The sequence below is a fragment of the Aquarana catesbeiana genome, linkage group LG03 (genome assembly GCF_042186555.1).
Source record: "Aquarana catesbeiana isolate 2022-GZ linkage group LG03, ASM4218655v1, whole genome shotgun sequence".
In the NCBI taxonomy this organism is placed as follows: Eukaryota; Metazoa; Chordata; class Amphibia; order Anura; family Ranidae; genus Aquarana; species Aquarana catesbeiana.
Window position 1 is genome coordinate 322675072 of NC_133326.1, and position 20581 is coordinate 322695652.

At 44.4% G+C, this 20581-nt stretch overlaps 1 protein-coding gene across 6 annotated transcripts in view; it reads right to left on the reverse strand.

The window, feature by feature from the left end:
• The window catches only part of RNF44 (ring finger protein 44), a 93126-nt gene that overhangs the window by 24932 nt on the left and 47613 nt on the right, over window positions 1-20581 (reverse strand). For 4 of the 6 annotated variants that reach the window (XM_073620456.1, XM_073620454.1, XM_073620455.1 and 1 more), the window contains exon 2: window positions 12667-12845. The exons of 1 other annotated variant lie outside the window; for it this stretch is intronic. In XM_073620456.1, coding sequence (XP_073476557.1) covers window positions 12667-12770 — 104 coding nt within the window. In that variant the 5' untranslated portion in view covers window positions 12771-12845. Of the gene's footprint in view, window positions 1-12640; window positions 12846-20581 lie in introns of those variants that run through there. One more of the 6 variants, XM_073620458.1, reaches the window with a different exon arrangement.

A 20581-nucleotide genomic window follows, 5' to 3' on the forward strand; every position in this document is an offset into this window, starting at 1 on the left:
AGCTGAGATTAGGAGCACTCTTTAAGAGAGACAGTGCTCCTAATCTCAGCTCGTTACCGGTACAGAAAACACCTAGGAGCCAGAAATCTTGGTGATCGATTAGGGATCAAATACTTATTTCACTCATTAAAATGCAACTCAATTTATAACTTTTTCGAAATTACATTTTTTCTGGATATTTTTGTTATTCTGTCTCTATTAAAATAAAGCTACCACTAAAATTAGACTGATCATTTGTCAGTGGGCAAACATACAAAAATAGCAGGGGATCAAATAACCCCCCCCCTCATTATGTCCCTCAATAAAATATAAATAATTGCACTTTTAATACCTCCTCAGACACTGCAGCTGAGAGGGATCTACTAAACACAAACAAAGCAGATCAATAACTTAGTAATTTGGTTCTTAGGGCTACAATTTTAATTTATGGCGACTCAAGCTTTTGTATACATAGTCTATCACAAAACCTTGTCACTGTCATGTGGCAATGCTACAGGAGTAGAATATCAGGTTTGTTAATTACTATGCTTCCCAATAAACACACACACACACAAAGGTGATAGCCAACACTATGGGGGTTATTTACGAAAGGCAAAACCACTTTGCACTACAAGTGCAAAGTGCACTTGGAAGAGCAGTCGCTGTAGATCCGAGGGGGGCATGCTAGGAAAAAACAGCATTTTAGCTTGCACATGATTGGATAATAAAATCAGCAGAGCTTCCCCTCATTTTAGATCTACCCCTCAGATTTACAGCGACTGCACTTTCAAGTGCACTTGTAGTGCAAAGTGGATTTGCCTTTCGTAAATAACCCCCTATGTATAAAACTGTATGTAGAGAATTTTCTCTCAAGTTCCTTATTTTACAGGAAACCTGTGAAATAACCTTCAGACGAGGTGAAGTTTCAAATTATATTTTATTTTATTTGAAACATATTTACGGAGAACACACCCATACAAGGCCATCAGAGTGTGCTTTGCTGACTCTTATCAGAGTGTCTCTTATATAGGATTCTTAAAAACACATCACTCATCCAGTGGCACACACATGAGATAGAGATGGCAAATTACCCACTGACATATTACCAGACAATTTACCAGACTTTTTTTTTTTTTATTACGGAAGCTCATACATATATAAAAAAAATTGCAAAGCTATTCATCCTGCAAACTGCCTGTACATTTGTTCTGTGTAAAGTAACCAGCTAATTAGTGAATTCTTCTTCTTATCTTCTAGTCAAATGGCTATTTTTACTTCTGTGTAACAGGTAACAGTGCTTGCCAGTGATTTGAATAACCCTTTCATGACTAAGCCTATTTCTGACATTTGGCGTTTACTAGAAAATTACTTAGAACCCCCAAACATTATATATATTTTTTAGCAGAGAATCTAGAGAATAAAATGGCGATTGTTGCAATATTTTATGTCACACGGTATTTGTGCAGCGGTCTTTTAAAACGCAACTTTTTGGGGAAAAAAGACACTTTCATGTTTAAAAAAACGAAACCGTAAAGTTAGCCCAATTTTTTTGTATAATGTGAAAGATGTTATGCCGAGTAAATAGATACCAAACATGTCACGCTTTAAAATTGCTCACACTCGTGGAATGGCGACAAAACTACGGTAACTAAAAATCTCCATAGGCGACATTTAAAAAAAAAAAAAGGGTTACCAGGTTAAAGTTACAGAGGAGGTCTGGTGTTAGAAATATTGTTCTTGCTCTGACAATTGCAGCAATACCTCACATGTGTGATTTGAACATATGCGGGCGTGATTTCCGTATGCGTTTTCTTTGCTGTGCGAGCTCACGGGGATGGGGGCGCTTTAAAAACATTTTTATTTTTTAATTTCATTTTTATTTTTTTACATTGAGTTTTTTTTTTTTTTATTACTTTTATTCCTGTCACAAGGCATGTAAACATGCCTTGTGACAGTAATAGGTGGTGACAGGTACTCTTTATGGAGGGATCGGGGGTCTAAAAGACCCCAAATCCCTCATTTGCACTTCAAAGTATTCAGATCGCCGAAAGCGGCGATTCTGAATACTGTATATTTTTTAAAGACCGGTGCCATTGGCTGCTGAGTAAACAGGAAGTGACGTCACCAGACAATTTACCAGACTTTTTTTTGTTTATTACGGAAGTTCATACAGATATAAAAAAAAGCCGCTCAGTTGTTATCCCGGAGGAGTGGGAGGGATGTCCCCTCCCACTCCTCCGGGATAACAACAGAGCAGCTTTTAGCCGCATCGGTTGTTATCCCTGGATAGCCGATCGCCCGCTCTAAAAAACGGTACCAGGGTGATGCCTGCAACTGCGGGCATCATCCTGGTATAATCCCCTAAAGCCGAGGCCATATATCTGCATACGCACAGCGGCAAGGGGTTCAAAGGAAACACTGGTGCGCGTAAAATGATACTTTGTCATTTCTGTTCCCAACGGTTTAACACAGGGGTAGGCAACCCTGCAGCACTGGAAACGCAAGCGGCACCCCAAGCCGATTTTGCTGGCACTCGATTCCCTCCCCATCAGCAGAGCAACGCAGGGAATTGTCAGTGAGACACTAATGCATTCCAATTTCAGAGTTCCGCACGCCGCACCGAGGGGGAGGCACTGTGCCCCAACACATTGTAAAAGGGGGGAAACATTGTTTGGTTTTCTAACTTTGCTGTAGCTGCGATCATCAGCTTTTGTGATGGGGATAGATTGGGTGCAATTCTGCTAGGTGGGGTGGTCCCTGCTTCTGTTTCTAGCAGGAGGAGGACTGTCTTGGCCACTGCTAAAGCCAATCACAATCCTGCTAGCCCCACTTACCATCTGGAGGAAGATGACTCGCTTGGTTGCCACTACCAATCTCGGAAAGAAGGGATTTCACTGATTAAGAAAACCACAATCAGATGACAGTTTGTGGAATTACTGTTTAGCTTCTGGGAACCCTGTTGAAATTATTCCTGAACCTTTGCGTTATCTACTACTAGACCCCTGCACTGTGTGTCCCTTTAAGCCACAGCCAGTATTTAGCACAATGAAAAAAAAAAAAAAATCACATCCAACCACTTTTTCTCAGCTGCAGGGGCCCAACTTATGATCCTGTACACAGGATCACTACTTTTAGAAAATGCCCCTGATCTGAGCTCATCATTGCACTTTCATTCCAGATGCTTGTATGTGACATCAGGTACAGCGGTGGGGAAAACGAGCAGGAGGGTACAGCGGTGGGGAAAACGAGCAGGAGGGTACAGCGGTGGGGAAAACGAGCAGGAGGGTACAGCGGTGGGGAAAACGAGCAGGAGGGTACAGCGGTGGGGAAAACGAGCAGGAGGGTACAGCGGTGGGGAAAACGAGCAGGAGGGTACAGCGGTGGGGAAAACGAGCAGGAGGGTACAGCGGTGGGGAAAACGAGCAGGAGGGTACAGCGGTGGGGAAAACGAGCAGGAGGGTACAGCGGTGGGGAAAACGAGCAGGAGGGTACAGCGGTGGGGAAAACGAGCAGGAGGGTACAGCGGTGGGGAAAACGAGCAGGAGGGTACAGCGGTGGGGAAAACGAGCCGGAGGGTACAGCGGTGGGGAAAACGAGCCGGAGGGTACAGCGGTGGGGAAAACGAGCCGGAGGGTACAGCGGTGGGGAAAACGAGCCGGAGGGTACAGCGGTGGGGAAAACGAGCCGGAGGGTACAGCGGTGGGGAAAACGAGCCGGAGGGTACAGCGGTGGGGAAAACGAGCCGGAGGGTACAGCGGTGGGGAAAACGAGCCGGAGGGTACAGCGGTGGGGAAAACGAGCCGGAGGGTACAGCGGTGGGGAAAACGAGCCGGAGGGTACAGCGGTGGGGAAAACGAGCCGGAGGGTACAGCGGTGGGGAAAACGAGCCGGAGGGTACAGCGGTGGGGAAAACGAGCCGGAGGGTACAGCGGTGGGGAAAACGAGCCGGAGGGTACAGCGGTGGGGAAAACGAGCCGGAGGGTACAGCGGTGGGGAAAACGAGCCGGAGGGTACAGCGGTGGGGAAAACGAGCAGGAGGGTACAGCGGTGGGGAAAACGAGCAGGAGGGTACAGCGGTGGGGAAAACGAGCAGGAGGGTACAGCGGTGGGGAAAACGAGCAGGAGGGTACAGCGGTGGGGAAAACGAGCAGGAGGGTACAGCGGTGGGGAAAACGAGCAGGAGGGTACAGCGGTGGGGAAAACGAGCAGGAGGGTACAGCGGTGGGGAAAACGAGCAGGAGGGTACAGCGGTGGGGAAAACGAGCAGGAGGGTACAGCGGTGGGGAAAACGAGCAGGAGGGTACAGCAGTGGGGCAGCTGTGAAAGGAGGTGTAGCGGTGGGACAGGAGGGCAGATGGTTACAGCGGTGGGACAGGAGGGCAGGGGGTTACAGCGGTGGGGCAGATGTGCAGGGGGTTACAGCGGTGGGGCAGATGTGCAGGGGGTTACAGCGGTGGGGCAGATGTGCAGGGGGTTACAGCGGTGGGGCAGATGAGAAAGGGGGTTACAGCGGTGGGGCAGATGAGAAAGGGGGTTACAGCGGTGGGGCAGATGAGAAAGGGGGTTACAGCGGTGGGGCAGATGAGAAAGGGGGTTACAGCGGTGGGGCAGATGAGAAAGGGGGTTACAGCGGTGGGGCAGATGAGAAAGGGGGTTACAGCGGTGGGGCAGATGAGAAAGGGGGTTACAGCGGTGGGGCAGATGAGAAAGGGGGTTACAGCGGTGGGGCAGATGAGAAAGGGGGTTACAGCGGTGGGGCAGATGAGAAAGGGGGTTACAGCGGTGGGGCAGATGAGCAGATAAGTTCAGTGTTTTTAAATCAGATGAGAAGATGGTTCAGTGGTGGGGCAGATGATAAAGGGGGAACATTGGTGGGGCAGATGTATAGGGGGTTACAGTGGTGGGGCAGATGTGAAAGGAGGTGTATTGGTGGGGCAGATTTGCAGGGGGGTTACATCTATGGGGTTACAGTGGTGGGGCAGATGTGCAGGGGGTTACAGTGGTGGGGCAGATGTGCAGGGGGTTACAGTGGTGGGGCAGATGTGCAGGGGGGTTACAGTGATCAGAGGTGTGAAGGTGCATGAATTGGGGCTCATCTGAGGTGTGAAGTTGCAGGAATAGGGCTGATCTGAGGCGCGAGTACAGGATGTTAACTTCTCACTACTACTAAAAGTAGTTTACAGCATTTACTTTTGATAAAATCCTTTTCGTTAATGAGTGTGAAGTTGACTTTTTTTGTTATAAAATCTTTAGAAACATTTGCCACATTGTGCTCAAAAGGTATCCTACTCCTGGTTTAACATGTGGTTATACTTTGCAAGCAATCCAGTGTTTCTAGTTATAGTAATACAACCCCAAAGCCAAAAAAGTTGGGACGCTGTGTAAAATCAACATAAAAACCAGGATCAAGTCATTTGCAAATCTTATAAACCCATATTTTATTCACGATAGAAAATAGAAAACCTCAAATGTTAAAAATGAATCAAAATTTTACATTCTTTTTGGCAACCATGGGTGCTGCATCCTCCAGAATAAAGAGAGGGAACTTCAAGTTCATTATCAGTGGTAAGCATGTATGGTATGAGCAGCTTGTACATCTGGAAAGGCACCATCAATGCCGAAAGATATATCCAGGTTTTAGAGCATATGCTCCCATCCAGATGTCTTTTTCAGGAAAGGCCTTGCAGAGTTCAGCAGGACAGTGCTAAACCACATACTGCATCTATAACAGCATTGCTTTGTAGTAGAAGAGTCTGGGTTCTTAACAGGCCTGCCAGCAGTCCAGACCTTTCACCAATATATGGAACATCTTGAAACAAAAAAATACAACAAAGATGACCCAGGAATGTTGAGCAGTTAGACTCCTATATCAGGTAAGAATGGGACAACATTCCTCTCCCAAAACTCCAGCAACTGGTCTCCTCAGTTCCCAGACATTTACAGAGTGTTGTTTAGAGGGGATTCTAGTTTAGAGGGAATTCTACACTGTGGTAAACATGGCCCTGCCCAAACCTTAAAGAGATATTGCTGCCATCAATTTTAAATTTACTGTATTTTTTTATTGAGATTATTATATAGGTTTATGAGATTTGCCAATCATTGCATTCTGTATTTATGTAGCTTTTACACAGCGTCCCAACTTTTTTGGAATTGGGGTTGTAAATGAATGAACAGTGCCTGTGAGGATTTGAGAAAGATGGCATAGACAAGCTTTACTAGTGGTATATTCACTTCTATAACCAGGCAGATCCAGTGGTGCAGGTTTTGAAGAAAAATGTGGATCTTGTAGCGGAAGTGTCCCGGGTAACAACACTGGATTTGCCTGGTTCTAGAAGTGAATCTGTTAACTGCAGGAAGTCCACTGCTAAAACTCATATCATCCTTCCCGAACTCCCACCCCACAGGTACAGTTTTTGTCATATCAGACTTTAACATTTCTTCGACTCCCGCGGGCACTGTTTATTTATTACAGCCAGAGACGCTGGATTGCACGCTAAGAACAGCTGAGGATTAAAGCAGTTGTAGGTCTAATTTTATTTTCCTAAACAAAACACGTTATACTTTCCTGTTCCATGCAATGGTGTTGCACACAGCTGCCCTGAATCTCCTTTTCTGGGGTCCCTCGGTAGAACCCTTGGCTCCTCCTCTTCTGTGTGCCCCCATAGCAAACTGCGTGCTATACAGGTACATGTGCATTCCCAATTAATTTCAAACATATCCTGGCAGCCCGAACCACATCTAACATGTGAAGGGCTCCATCTCCTGATGGCTTAAAAAACCAAGAAAACAATGAGAGTAAAAAGGAGGTTTTGATCTGGTTCAGATGAAAAGAACCCACTTTCAGCAAGAACAATGGCAGACACCAAAGAACCACATGGTGGAATATCAAAAACAGCTCTATGCAAGAAAATGCTGCTGGCACTCTTCTTACCAAAGGAATAGTGCCCACGAACACAACCTTCTGCATCCATAACTACTGGAAAGCCCCGAAATGGCTCAAAAACTGACAAACTGAGGTCCTACGGGGACAGAATGACACCTTGAACAGAAAACATGCACCCAAGAACAGAAAGTAACTGGTCCTTAAAACAAAAATGCTAAGGACAAAATCTGTCCCTTGAATATACTCAAAGCCAGCTTATATCAACCTGGGGAAACGTCAAGTTTCGGCCCACATCTTTGCGAGGATGGATCTTCAAATCCCCATAAGATTACCAGAACCTATAGTAATGTTCCTCGCAGTAGCCTCCCTGGCCCCTTCAAAGTGTGGGAATGACTGTACCGGACACACCCTCAACTTTTAAGACTCTGGTTTCAATAGCCATGCTGTTAAAACAAATGGTCATAAGGAAGGATAGAAGCAGGTTGAAAGCATCAAAGCACTGTCCATTGATATGTTCACAATTTCTGAACCCCACTCCTTCCACGGCCGTGTGGCAGGCTGAAAAGGAAGAAAGTCAAAAATCAGGGAGAACTGGTCCCACACCGACACCAGGGCAAATACTGCAATGTATAAAAATTTAGAGCCCTGGCAATTTCCAGTTAGCATCGAACCTGGGGGCCCATGGGTCTATTACTAGCATGTCTTAATGCTTACCAAGATATCTCCAGCGACGACAGTCAATGGCTGAGGAATCCACTAGCCAATGCCTTACCCCCCCGATGTACTGCGGACAGAGTGGGGACATGAAGCTCTGCCCAAGACATGATACCTCCTCTCTTGGACTGCGTGGCTACTGGTGCCCTTCTAACGACCCATATACGCCACGGCATTATCCAACTGAAGCTTCACCAGAAATCCCTGCAACTAATCCGACTGCTGCAGGAGAACCAGGTAAGTTGCGCCAGTTCCAAATCATTGATGGGCAGCAACCTCTCCAACGGAGACCACTTTTCTTGGGCTAAAGCGCGACTAAAATTCCTTCCCAACCTATTCAGCTGGTGTCCGTGGTCAGCAGCTTCCATGAACAGGGGAGAAAGATTTCCCAGTCTTCAACCTAGGTGAGACATCCACCAGTATACGGGCCTGATGTAAGGACACTGGGGGAACGGAGCAAAAAGAACCACAAACATGGCAACCATCCTCCCTAATTTTCTCCAGCAAAGACAAATTGAGGGAAAACTCAGGGCTCTGCAAGAACCACCTGATTCCTTAGAGCAAGGCACTCCGGAGGAAGAAATACTGGGACATGTATCCAGCATGTTCATTGATGCCAGGAACTCCTGGCTAGAACAAGCCCACTACTGTAAGCACCGACTCCCTCAGACAGAGAGGTGATCCCCTTTGGCACTTAAGAGAAATCAAAATTTGCTAAAATACTAGCGAACCAAACATAGGCTGAACGTCACCCTTTTACTTGGGGCCGAAAATAGGTTTGAGTAAAAACTACTAACTTTTTGTCCACTAGAATAGCATGATTACTCCTTGCAACAGAAGGCAATCTAGAACTTACAACAGGAACAAGCTCTTGACAATGTGGGGATGCTGCTTAATTGAGAAGAAGGCTTAGACTTCAATTTACTTTCTTGGAGGAGCAGGTCTTCATACAGAACTACATAATACAGAAGAGGTACCTGATGGCTCTTCGCGGCTGTGTGTTCCAAACTACATCCAGCGGCTGCATCTTAAGGGGAGGGGTTTTGAGGACTGGCCATGAAAGTATTCTTGTAAATACCATCTTACACCAGGTAGGAGAGAGTACAGATGTGAGGTTGAGGTTTGCTTTTCTGGGGGGGTGTAGGAAGATGTGTTTAGAGGTGGGGGGGGGGGGGGGAGCAGAGTGCTGGGTGCAGGGGTCAAAACACAGGAGGAGGGATGGAAGTCAGATGTTGCACATTAGGCATAGCGCACCCCTGAACCCTGCCCTCTGTAAGTAGCGCATCCCTGAATCCTTGCACTCTGTACGTAGCGCACCCCTCACTCCCTGCACACCTTACATTGCACACTCCTGAACCCTGCTTTCTGCACGTAGCGCACTGCTGAACCCTGCACGTAGCATAATCCTGAACTCTGTACGAAGTGCAACTAGGGTTGCCAATTCATACCTTTAAAACCGAACACATATTAATTACACAGGTTCTGTGGCTAAGTTAAGGTGGTAATTAAACTCACTTGTTACTTTAACTGCATTAAATTAGCCTTAGAACCTGTGTAATTCATATGTGTTCGGGTTTAAAGGGATGAGATGGCAACCCTAAGTGCGACCCAGATACAACCGGCCTGTTGAGGGCAAACACACTGATGATGTGGCCCTCGACAAAACTGAGTTGGACACCCCTGCTCTAGAGGCTGAAGCCTGTGAGCAGCCAAGGATTGCCTTGTGAAAACTGGAAAAAAAAGGAGATAAGAAAAGAACTTATTCTCATGAAACCCTCTGAACATACATACAGGCCCAAACAGTCCATCCCGATTGAATGCAAACAAAAAAAATGCTAACAGTTTTTCAAAGGGTAACATATTGGTCAAGCATAATCTGCTGAATGGAAACCTTTAAAGCAACTCTACCAAAAATAAAGAGCTTAAGGCAGGCCCATACAAGGTTCAATTCCTGCACCAGCCAAGATGCAAACCATGTATGGGTAGGCTGAATGTGCCAAGTTGATTAATCAACTTGGGCACAACCAGCCTGCCCGAATTTACTTGCAATTATAGCTAGCGTTGGTATAGCCACTAGCAATAATCACTGTCTCTCAAGAACACAATGACTCGGCAGGAGGGATTCCTGCATCAATATGGTCTGTGTTCATGGGGGAATCAAGCGATCTTCTTTCCCACAACCCCTGGTTGCTGAAATTTGCAGTGTATGGAAGCCTGCCAAATCTTCTTGCAGTTCAGTCTCACTCTCTGTATAGATTACCTCCTAGACAGACACTTAATTTCCTCTAGGCTCTGGCAGACCCCTACAGCTGCAGATGCATTCTTAAAAACCTGCATGTTATCCCCTGGTTATGTAAGGCTCTCAAGATAAGAGACAGTTACCTCCACTGAGAGCATACTCCACTCTTTAGCAAATTCTTCCTTCACACAAAAACAACTTAGCAACCCTGTCTGGAGTAACAAACACTGTCAGGGTGAACCTCATTCGTATACGGCATCTCTTTGTGGCAAAGTAGCTGCCATGATACCAGCAGTGGAACTGGGCATTAAAGGGCCAGTACACACCAGATGCAGTTCCGTGCGCTTTTTTTCTGCACTAAAAATGGATTACAATGGCTCTAGCTCCCACCAATGCAGTCAGTTCCAGTCAATTTTTGGAATTGACTGCACTGGTGTGAACTGCACTCATATGTTCTGGATCAGTTTTTGCTTACAGTTCACACCACACGCAGTTCCAGTGCGTTCTCAATATAATTTGCTAGGTTTCAGACTTTCAGTACTCTACTTTTTTTTTCTGGCTGCACTGGTGTGAACTAGAGCCATTGGAATACATAGAAAACATTGCTTGCATTTTTAGTGCAGAAAAAAAGTGCACGGAACTGCAGCTGGTGTGAACTAGCACTTGGTGCAGAAGAAAAGCGCACGGAGCATCTGGTGTGAACTAGCACTGATGCCAATAGCGGTTACTGCCAACTGCCTCAATCAAAGCTAAGGACCCCTTCGAGCAACATCTCCAACCATTACCAGATGGTTCCTAAAAGACTAGTACATCAACCATCGGACATGCAAGACTCTTTATATAAGAGATTGCTTCATCCACTCAGAGCATGCTCCCCTTTTTGCTGATTATTACCTCCATAGGGTATAGCTGTGCAACCTCTTTGGTGGGACAAACACTCTGTCCGTAGGAGTCCAATGTGTACATCACTTCTGCAAGGTGAGGGGGTATGACTGAGAACCTTATGGTGGACGCCATGGACCCAAGGGCGAACCTTTAATGATGCAGACTCAGGAAGTGGCAGCTTCAAAACAGTGTGGACCATCTGAGACAGAGAACTCACTAAGGCCTTTTAGGTCACACTCTGACCCTGGGGGTTCCTCAGTCTTAGAATCCTCAGATGGCACATCTAATGCCTTCCCTCTATTGTTCCTGCATAGTCTCCTGCCACATCGTGCGCCCCCCCCAATTCCACCTCTAACCTGGTATAGAAGACAGGAGAAAGAGAACGTCTTTGCCTTTTACACTCTCCCTTGTAGTGGCAAGCATCCTGTTCTAATCCTGCTAAGGTGAATGACAACCCCCCTTTACTGGTGTTCCAGAGGCAGCCACTAAAAAGGGTATGGGATCAGACTTTTCTGAAATTCCTGAACCCTCAGGGAAACTGCACCAGAAGGGCTATGTCTAAGGTCCCCCAGACCTGATGGCAGCACTCTGTAGCCTTACCCTACTGTGCTCCTATCTCTCTGCCCTTTGGTAGACATAAAAGGCCTGCTGCAATAATCAATGAGACCAGTGCCCGAACAAGGCAGCCCCAATGCAGCTGAGAGGATACCTGTGCAACAACATTAGTCACTCTAGTGGATTCACCCAGCTGCCAGTGGCCTTGCAAAATAGGTATACTCATGTAAACCAAAAAAAACTGCTGAAAAGCCTACCCTATTTCCCCATGTGACTGCACCCGAGGGAGATGTCTCACAAGCCTGTGCCTCCTGTTGCTGTTTTCACTGCTATGACTCTGCCATGCTCAGCACATCAGCACTACATTACCAGTATGGCCGTTCTTATATGACACCACTGGGAACATCTGTGCCTCTCAACCACTGCTTTGGCACAGGGAGTACCAAGATAGCCACTGACAGGCAGGCTCCATCCGCATGTCACTGATTACACTGTGCATGTGCAGACCAGGCATCCTGAAGGCAGGAGGAGGGCACAAGCTCTGGTCACCCCTTGCACCACGAGGCTACCAAAAACAAACAAACAAAAAACAAAAAAGCGGCCTGGCAAACTGATATCAGGGAAAACAAGCAGCATAAAGAATTATGTGAACACAAGCATACAGCAGCCACAGCCGTTACTAACATAGCAAGGTTTTATTACGCAGGCAGCTCCCAGCCCATAACACCACCGTCCCCTACAGAGGAGGCCAGGAAGGGATATTACTAAAGACAGCATAATAAAGGGTGACCAAATTCTCAAGTAACCAAAAGGGTTCCCTACACATAGGGTCCAACACCAAGCAGTCGCATTATAAGCAATCCCCCACATGTCATCCACTTCCCTCGCAGCGAGGTCCAGGTACCATTCATTTGAGCACGATAGCTATAGGAATGGATCTGGATAACCCCAAATGCTTGATCCTTACTGGAACCATCTGAGCATGTGGTAGTATTTGTGCAGAGAGCTGCTTATCATCAATGTCTGAAGGTAACCATAACCTTCAGACACTGATGAAAAACAGGTACTTCCTCCATGGGGTTATATAGGGGAGGGGTTATATAGGGGAGGACTTTCTGTCTTTCCAGTGTTCAATCACCTGTAGGTGGTACATAAGCCAACGAGTAAGGAATAATATGGTGGCCCTATGTCCATGATGTATGCTAAAAAAAATAAACACAAATAAAAAAAGTGTGCTTGTAATAGAAAACCAAGAGAGTAAAGAGGAGAAAAAAAAAAAAGAAACCTGGCTTTATAATAAAACTTAGAAGCAGTACAGTCTGATTCTTGTTACAATTTTAAAAAGGAGTGTAGCCTGTGATGCACACTGTGTTGTATGGTGATACCTTTTCTAGAGCCCCGCAGCTCCTACCTTCGCCTGAGGTGTGCTGGGGCGCTGCAGGGTCCCAAGAACCTCCGCTGGTTAATGGGCGCTGAAGGAGGCCACCTATTCACTGCCAGCTCCCATGGTCGCATTTGTAATGTCGGGAAGGCGAAGTGTCAAGATGGGCTTTCACAATACACGGTATCTTCACTCCTGCTGTCTGCCCTCTGTTAAGTAAAAGGAATCTTTAAAAACTGACCAAAAGAAACAAGCATTCATATACATGTAATATTATGAAAGAACATCATATTTATACAGTATACCTTTAAAGGGCACACACAGAATTTAAATACACTCCTCACTTAGAACTACAGCGGTGCAATGTCTGCTTGACCACAGGCCTGCACAAATTAGACTTACAAAGTACAAGTACACACAGGGTTAAATCCTTCCCTTATTTTTCATGGCACACTGTAACAAATATTTTCCAACAAGCTACCAAATGTATATTTAAAGCCCAACTCCAAAAAAAAATTACATTTTAATAATAAATTATGCATCAATTATCTTACGAGTGTCTTGATTCAACAAATCACTTCCTACAGTGAAATGGATCAAACTCATAGTTTCCTATAGGAGCATAACTAAATCTTCTGCCCTGGGGAAAACTTTTTGCTGCATAATATCTTCTCGGGCACTGGTCCCCTCACTGTCCGTGAGTTCTTCTGCCTTTGAAGCCTATGAAAGAGGACTTTGATCTCTGGAAAGGTCACCTTCCCCAATAGGAGGCGTGCATATCAAGCAGGCAATGATGTGGACATCTGAAAAAGGACACCAGGTAGCAAACAGAAGAAGAGAAATGGACTGTCATGCGACTATGGCTTCAGGTAAATTAAATGGGTATTTGTATAGGTTTTCTTTTTTTTTTTTTTCCCTACCAGGGGTTAGAGGTGGAGGTACTAATATCCTGGGAGCAGGGCTTTAACAAGTTTACCAGTAGGACACAACAGAGCCCACTCCTAACCTGATCAGTGCAAAAGGCTTGGATAAGCACTCCTTGAATACATCTGAATGGTAAAGTTGGACCCTGGGATAAGTAAATATCGTCTATATACAGTGAGGGGAAAAAAGCATTTGATCTCCTGCTGATTTTGTACGTCTGACAAAAGAAAATTATCAGTCTCTAATTTTAATGGTAGGCTTATTTTAACAGTGAGACAGAACACCAAAAAAATCCAGAAAAACACATTTCAAAAAAGTTATAAACTGATTTGCATTTTAACCGCTTGCCGACCAGCCGCCGCAGTTTTAAGGCGGCAGAATGGCACGGCTGGGCGAAACAACGCTACTTTACGTCGCTTCGCCTTTTGACCACTAGGAGGGCGCGCACCCGCAGCGTGTGCCCGGAGCCGATGCGAGTGCCCAGCGGGCGCGATGACCGCTGGGCTCCCGCAATCACTCGTGATAGTGCAAGAAACACGATCTGTGTGTGTATAAACACACAGATCCCGGTTCTTTCAGGGGAGAGAAGACAGATCATGTGTTTATACTATGGATGAACATCGATCTCTCTCCTCCTAGACAGTCCCATTCCCCCTACAGTTAGAAAAACACATAGGGAACACAGTTAACCCCTTAATCGCCCCTTAGTGTTAACCCCTTCCCTGCCAGTGACATTTACACAGTAATCAGTGCATTTTGATAGCACTGATCCCTGTATAATTGTCAATATTTTCAAAAATGCGTCAAAAGTGTCTGATGTGTCCGCCATAATGTCGCAGTACCGATAAAAAATAAATAAATAAAAATGCCATAAATCTATCCCCTATTTTGTAGATGCTATAACTTTTGCACAAACCAATCAATATACGCTTATTGCAATTTTTTTTTTTACCAAAATTATGTAGCATACATATCGGCCTAAACTGAGGGAAAAATTTGGGGGTTTTTTTGTATAAAAAAAGTGGGATATTTATTATAGCAAAAAGTAAAAATAGTGGTTTTTTTTCAAAATTGTCGCTCTTGTTTATAGCGCAAAAAATAAAAACCGCAGAGGTGATCAAATACCACCAAAAGAAAGCTCTATTTGTGGGAAAAAAAGGAAGTCAATTTTGTTTGGGTACATCGTCCCACGGCCGTGCAATTGTCAGTTAAAGCAACGCAGTGCCGAATCGCAAAAAATGGCCTGATCATTGAGCAGGCAAATCTTCCGGGGCTGGAGCGGTTAATGAGTAAAAGTAGCCTGTATACAGGTGTGTTTTATACAGGTGTTACCTGTATAAAACACACGTGTCCACAGAAGCAAATCAGATTCCAATCTCTCCACCATTGCCAAGACCAAAGAGCTGGTCAAGGATGTCAGGGACAAGATTGTAGACCTACACAAGGATGGAATGGGCTACAAGATCATCGTCAAGCAGCTTGGTGAGAGGGTGACAACAGTTGGTGCGATTATTCGCAAATAGAAGAAACACAAAATAACAATCAATCTCCCTCTGTCTGGGGCTCTATGAAAGATCTTACCCCGTGGAGTTTCAATGATCACGAGAACAGTGAGGAATCAGCCCAGAACTACATGGGAGAATCTCGTCAATAAACTCAAGGCAGCTGAGACCATTGTCACCAAGAAAACAATTGGTTACACACTATGCTGTAAAGGACTGCAATCCTGCTGTGCCCACAAGGTTCCCCTGCTCAAGAAAGCACATGTACAGGTCTGTATGAAGATTGCTAATGAACATCTGAATGATTCAGAGAACTGGATGAAAGTGTTGGTCAGATGAGACCAAAATCAAGCTTATTGTCATTGAATCAACTCGCCGTGTTTGGAGGAGGAGGAGGAGGAATATTGCCTATGACCCCAAGAACGCCATCCCCACCATCAGAGGTGGAAACATTAACCTTTGGGGGTGCTTTTCTTCTAAGGGGACAGAACAACTTTACCGCATCAAAGGGACAATGGACAGGGCCATGTAACATCAAATCTTGGGTGAGAACGGCCTTCCCTCAGACAGGGCATTGAAAATGGGTCGTGGATGCATGACAATGACCCAAAACACACGGCCAAGGCAACAAAGAAGTGGCTCAAGAAGCAGCATTAAGGTCCTGGAGTGGCCTAGCCAGTCTCCAGACCTTAATACCATAGAAAATATGTGGAGGGAGCTGAAGGTTCGAGTTACCAAACATCAGCCTCAAAACCTTAATGACTTGGAGAGGATCTGCAAAGAGGAGTGGGACAAAGTCCCTCCTGAGATGTGTGGAAACCTGGTGGCCAACTACAGGGGATCCCCTAGTTACAAACATTCGACTTACAAACGACTCCTACTTACAAACGAAGGGAGACAACAGGAAGTGAGAGGAAATCTACCCCTAGGAAGGGAAATTCACTCCTGTAAGAGCTATTATGGGAAAAAGGTACCTCCACTGATGCTTTATCACCAAGGCTTGTTTCCACAACAACCCACAATTTTCAAAATCCAATTGTCATTGGGACAGAAAGTGAGGTGAAATCTTCTGAACAGGGGCACACACAGCAAAACAAATGTTACAGGGGTGATAACCCTTCCCTATGATATCCAAAAAGCTTAAAAATATTTTTTTTTGGCTGGAGCTACACTTAAAAAATGTACCTGTTCCGACTTACAAACAGATTCAACTTAAGAACAAACCTACAGTCCCTAACTTCTTTGTAACCTGGGGACCCCCTGTACAAGAAACGTCTGACCTCTGATTGCCAACAAGGGTTTTGCCAAGGGATCAAATACTTGTTTCACTGATTAAAATGCAAATCAATGTATAACTTTTTTGAAATGAGTTTTTTCAGGATTTTTTTGTTGGTATTCTGTCTCTCGCTGTTAAAATAAACCTTCAATTAAAAATTATAGACTGATCATTTATTGGTCAGTGGGAAAATGTACAAAATCAGCAGGGGATCAAATACATTTTCCCCTCACTGTATATTACATGAATGTGTATTTTTAATTGAATCTTGCTATGCTTTGGGCATTTCTTTCAGATCTGTGAAGTAATCCAGCGTGAAGCATTGCCTTTGCGCAAGAGCTTAGGAGCTTTCTGTAATAGAGACCATTAACCGCTGGACTTCCTCGTTGTGCATAGTGACTGGTCTTATACCCACCATACCCCTGTAGTTTTTTGCAGGCAGGCCTGCTGCGTCCCACCCATTATGTGCAGAACAGTGATGTTGTAACTGCTACATTCACAAGCACAAAAAAAAAAGATTTATAACCTTAGTGGCTATTAAAAGGAATGTGGTAAATTAAGGGTTTTGTGCGCCATGTTCAGCTTTACAGCAACTCTGTCGCTAAAAAAATAAATAAATAAAAAATAAAATCACACCTGACAAAATAAAGGTTACTTGGAAATATTGCTGCTGTCAGCCATTAAAATTATTACACAGAATTTATAAAGTGCCAACAGCTGGGTGCAGCGCTTTACAAGAAATGAAATAAAACTGCTTCACAAAGCCTCTGCAAAAGTCAAAACTTTTGGGAGTGTCATCATCCTGGTCCTCCATTACCTGTAGTGGTTTGATCTACTGGAACCTACTTTACTACTGTGTCCTATGGTAACTTAAGCGTTGGTGGGAGCAACTACAGAGTGCAGTGGGGCGTCAGGAAGACACTCCTGAAGGGTTTGATTCTGAAGAGAGTCTTTGGGAGGTGGTTTTTCCTAATTGAAGCAGTGTGGATAGCAAAAAAGAGGCGAGAATTTCCAAGAAACCCTTTTTTGCCAGCTTTAGGCCCCATGCACAAGAGACCCTGTTAAATGCGCGATCAGAGGCAGTTGGACACTTTTTTCAACTGCCCCTGAACTCAATCAATGTTATCCTATGTGTCCATGTAAAAAGTCTTGTTTCTTTGGCGTTTTTAGGCAGTTCTGTTTAACCTAGTTTTTCCAGAAGCAAAAAAAAAAATGGGTTCAGACGCAAAAGTTTTCCATGTTTCAGACGCCAAATGCTGCTAAACGCCGGTACCGCGTTTGCGTTAATAAGTGTTTTTTAAAAGGAACCCTATTTTTTGGACCAGAAAACACAGAAATATGATGGTAAACTGCAGCAGAGAATTACATTTTGCGACCCGATTTTGGGGCCCCATATCTCGGGGCCACTTGGTGCTAGGAATCCCAAATTTTGATATGTTGTAGTGCTAGTTCCACTGTGTTTGCACACTAAATTTGGCCCTGAGATATGGGGCCCCAAAATCGGGTCGCAAAATGTCATTCCCTGCTGCAGAAAAGTGCTGGGGAGGGTTTTTGTTATCTTAACTAAACGCTTCTAGACGCAAATGCAGTAAAACGCAGCTAAACGCAGCATGCAAACGTGGCAAGACGGGCGTTTCTAAACGCTGGTTTCAGCTTTTAAAAACATGTGTTCAGCAGAGTTTGCACCAGCGTCTCGTGTGCATGGGGCCTTATTTTAACAGCCATTTTGAAGAAACAACAACATGCGATCATGTATTTTGTTTAGATTTCCAGAATATCTTCTTTACATTCTGTGGACCTTTCGTGACCATGGTTATTAAACTGCAGGTTAAGGAAACACCAATGGCCTTTTTGTTCTGTGCAGACTGGGGAGTTAAAGCAGAGTTCTACCCAAAAGTGGAACTTCTGCTGATCTTTTACCTGTTTTTTTGACAGGCATCCTTCCCCACTTCCGGGAGACAGCGCTGTCCCACATAAGTTCGGCCCTCTCCTCCCGCCACAAGGCCAATCAGAAAGTGCAGCGCACATACACAGTAGGGAACCGGCTGTGAAAACAAAAGGCTTCACTGCCGGTTTTCCCTTACAACTAAGGTCGGAGGCAGCACCCAACCTGAAAATCGGCTGGGATACCGACATCGCAGGCTCCCTGGACAGGCAAGTATCCATATATTAAAAGTCAACAGCTACGGGATTTGTAGCTGCTGACTTATTTTTTTTCTCCAGGCGGAACACTGCTTTAAGGGTGAGCAAGCAAAACAGTAACCTCTAACGAAGTGGACAGGGCCAGAAGGTGAAAACAAAAAGTAAAATCATGAAAAGTTGTTAAAGCGGGGTTCCACCCAAATTTTGAACAATATCTGTATGTATTCTCTTCCTTGCCTAGATGCTGACATGCCGTTTAAAAAAATTTAAATCGCCGTAATTACCTTTTATTTTTCTATTCTTCTTTGCACTTCCTGGTTCTCCTCCCGTGGGAGTAGGCGTGTTTCTAGCCTCTCCCAGACTCCTGGGAGCTAGTCTCAGGCTTCCCAGGATGCCACTGAGCATGTGCGGGAATGAGCGGTGAATGCTGGGAGCACAGCATTCACCGCATCCAGGAAATAAATGCTTGTGGGCTTCAAATGCCCACAATGAAGATGGAAACCGCCTGCAGTGAATAATATAAGTTATTCTTTCCGACGAAATCTGACACAGGCGGACATATTACACACAATATGTGAGTATGTAATGCTGAGAAGAAAAGTTTGTGAATGAACTAAAAAAAAACAAACCGATAGATAGGTGGACCCCCGCTTTAAGAAATAAAGGATGCACAGCGATATTAATTATATATATATATATATATATATATATATATATATATATATATATATATATATATATATATATATATATATATATATATATATATATATATATATATATATATATATATATATATATATTTTTATTATGAAAATAGGGTTATTGGCATTTTGCTGAAAGAAAATAAAAAGGCGCCGATATTGGCATGCTGCGTCTTATTGACTTCAATGCAAAAACGCATCCCGTTGACTTCGATGCAAAAACGCCAGCCACATTATACATCACAATTTTTTTTTTTTTTTTTTATTGTTTAACTGTCCATTTTGGTTTTCGGCCAAGTGCATCCTGAATTTCCGGTTTCGGTCCATTAATTTTCATTTCGGTGCACCACTGCTTTAAATAAAATACAATACTGGAAACGGTTTAACCCGTCAAAGAATTTGTAATTCTGCTAAACTACTTTTTGAGATTCATTTACCCTGCAACACAGCACAGCACAGAGATCGCTATACTAACACAAGCTATATTACTGTGATGATCTCCCCTGCTGTGCTATTGTATTCTTACAGGGGGGGCTACCCCCTCGCCAGAACACATTGATCAGCTGCCAGTAAAAATGGCTGCCAGCACTGATCGGATGCTGGTTTTCCAGTATGCCCATTCAACAGAAGCCGGTCGTGCAACTGTACATACGAGCCAAAAGTGCACCAGTTCCTACTGAAGGAGCCAAAAGTCTGCCAGTTCCTACTAAACCGACTGTTTTCGGCCCTGTGTAACCAGCATTACAATGACTTCACTGTGCAAGCTAAACTAAAGTATCCTCTGCTGGTGATATTCTAGCAAACTCCTCACATTTTATAAAAACTCTTGAGTCTCTAAAACCCATAACCCCTTTAAAAAAAAAAAAAAAAAAAAAAACACAACAACATGTACCCTTTGAGACAAACTCATGCTCCCTAAAATGGAGATGGGAAGACTCAAGACTTTCTGGACTTAAACTTACTAAGTACTAAATAAAGACCATTAATTCAGTACTTGCAATTATGGCAACTTTGCAGGAAATATTCCTAAATCTGTTTCCACACCTTCTGCACATGCTGGAAGAAGCATGCACTCTAGGTGCCCTTCCCGCTTCCAAGTATAAAGCAATATTATAGGTTATCCTGAAACCTGACAAGGATCCTTTTAAACCAGATTCTAACCAGACCATCTCATTGCTAACCATGGATAATATTCTAGACAAATCCCCACCTCTAGATAGTTACAGTTGTGCTCATAAGTTTACATACGCTGGTAGAATTTATGATTTCTTGGCCATTTTTCAGAGAATATGAAGGACAACACAAAAACATTTTTTACTCATGGTTAATAAATGGCTTCAGCCAAACAGAGGGAGAGGGGAGAGGGAAGAGGGGAGAGGGGAGAGGGGAGAATAAAA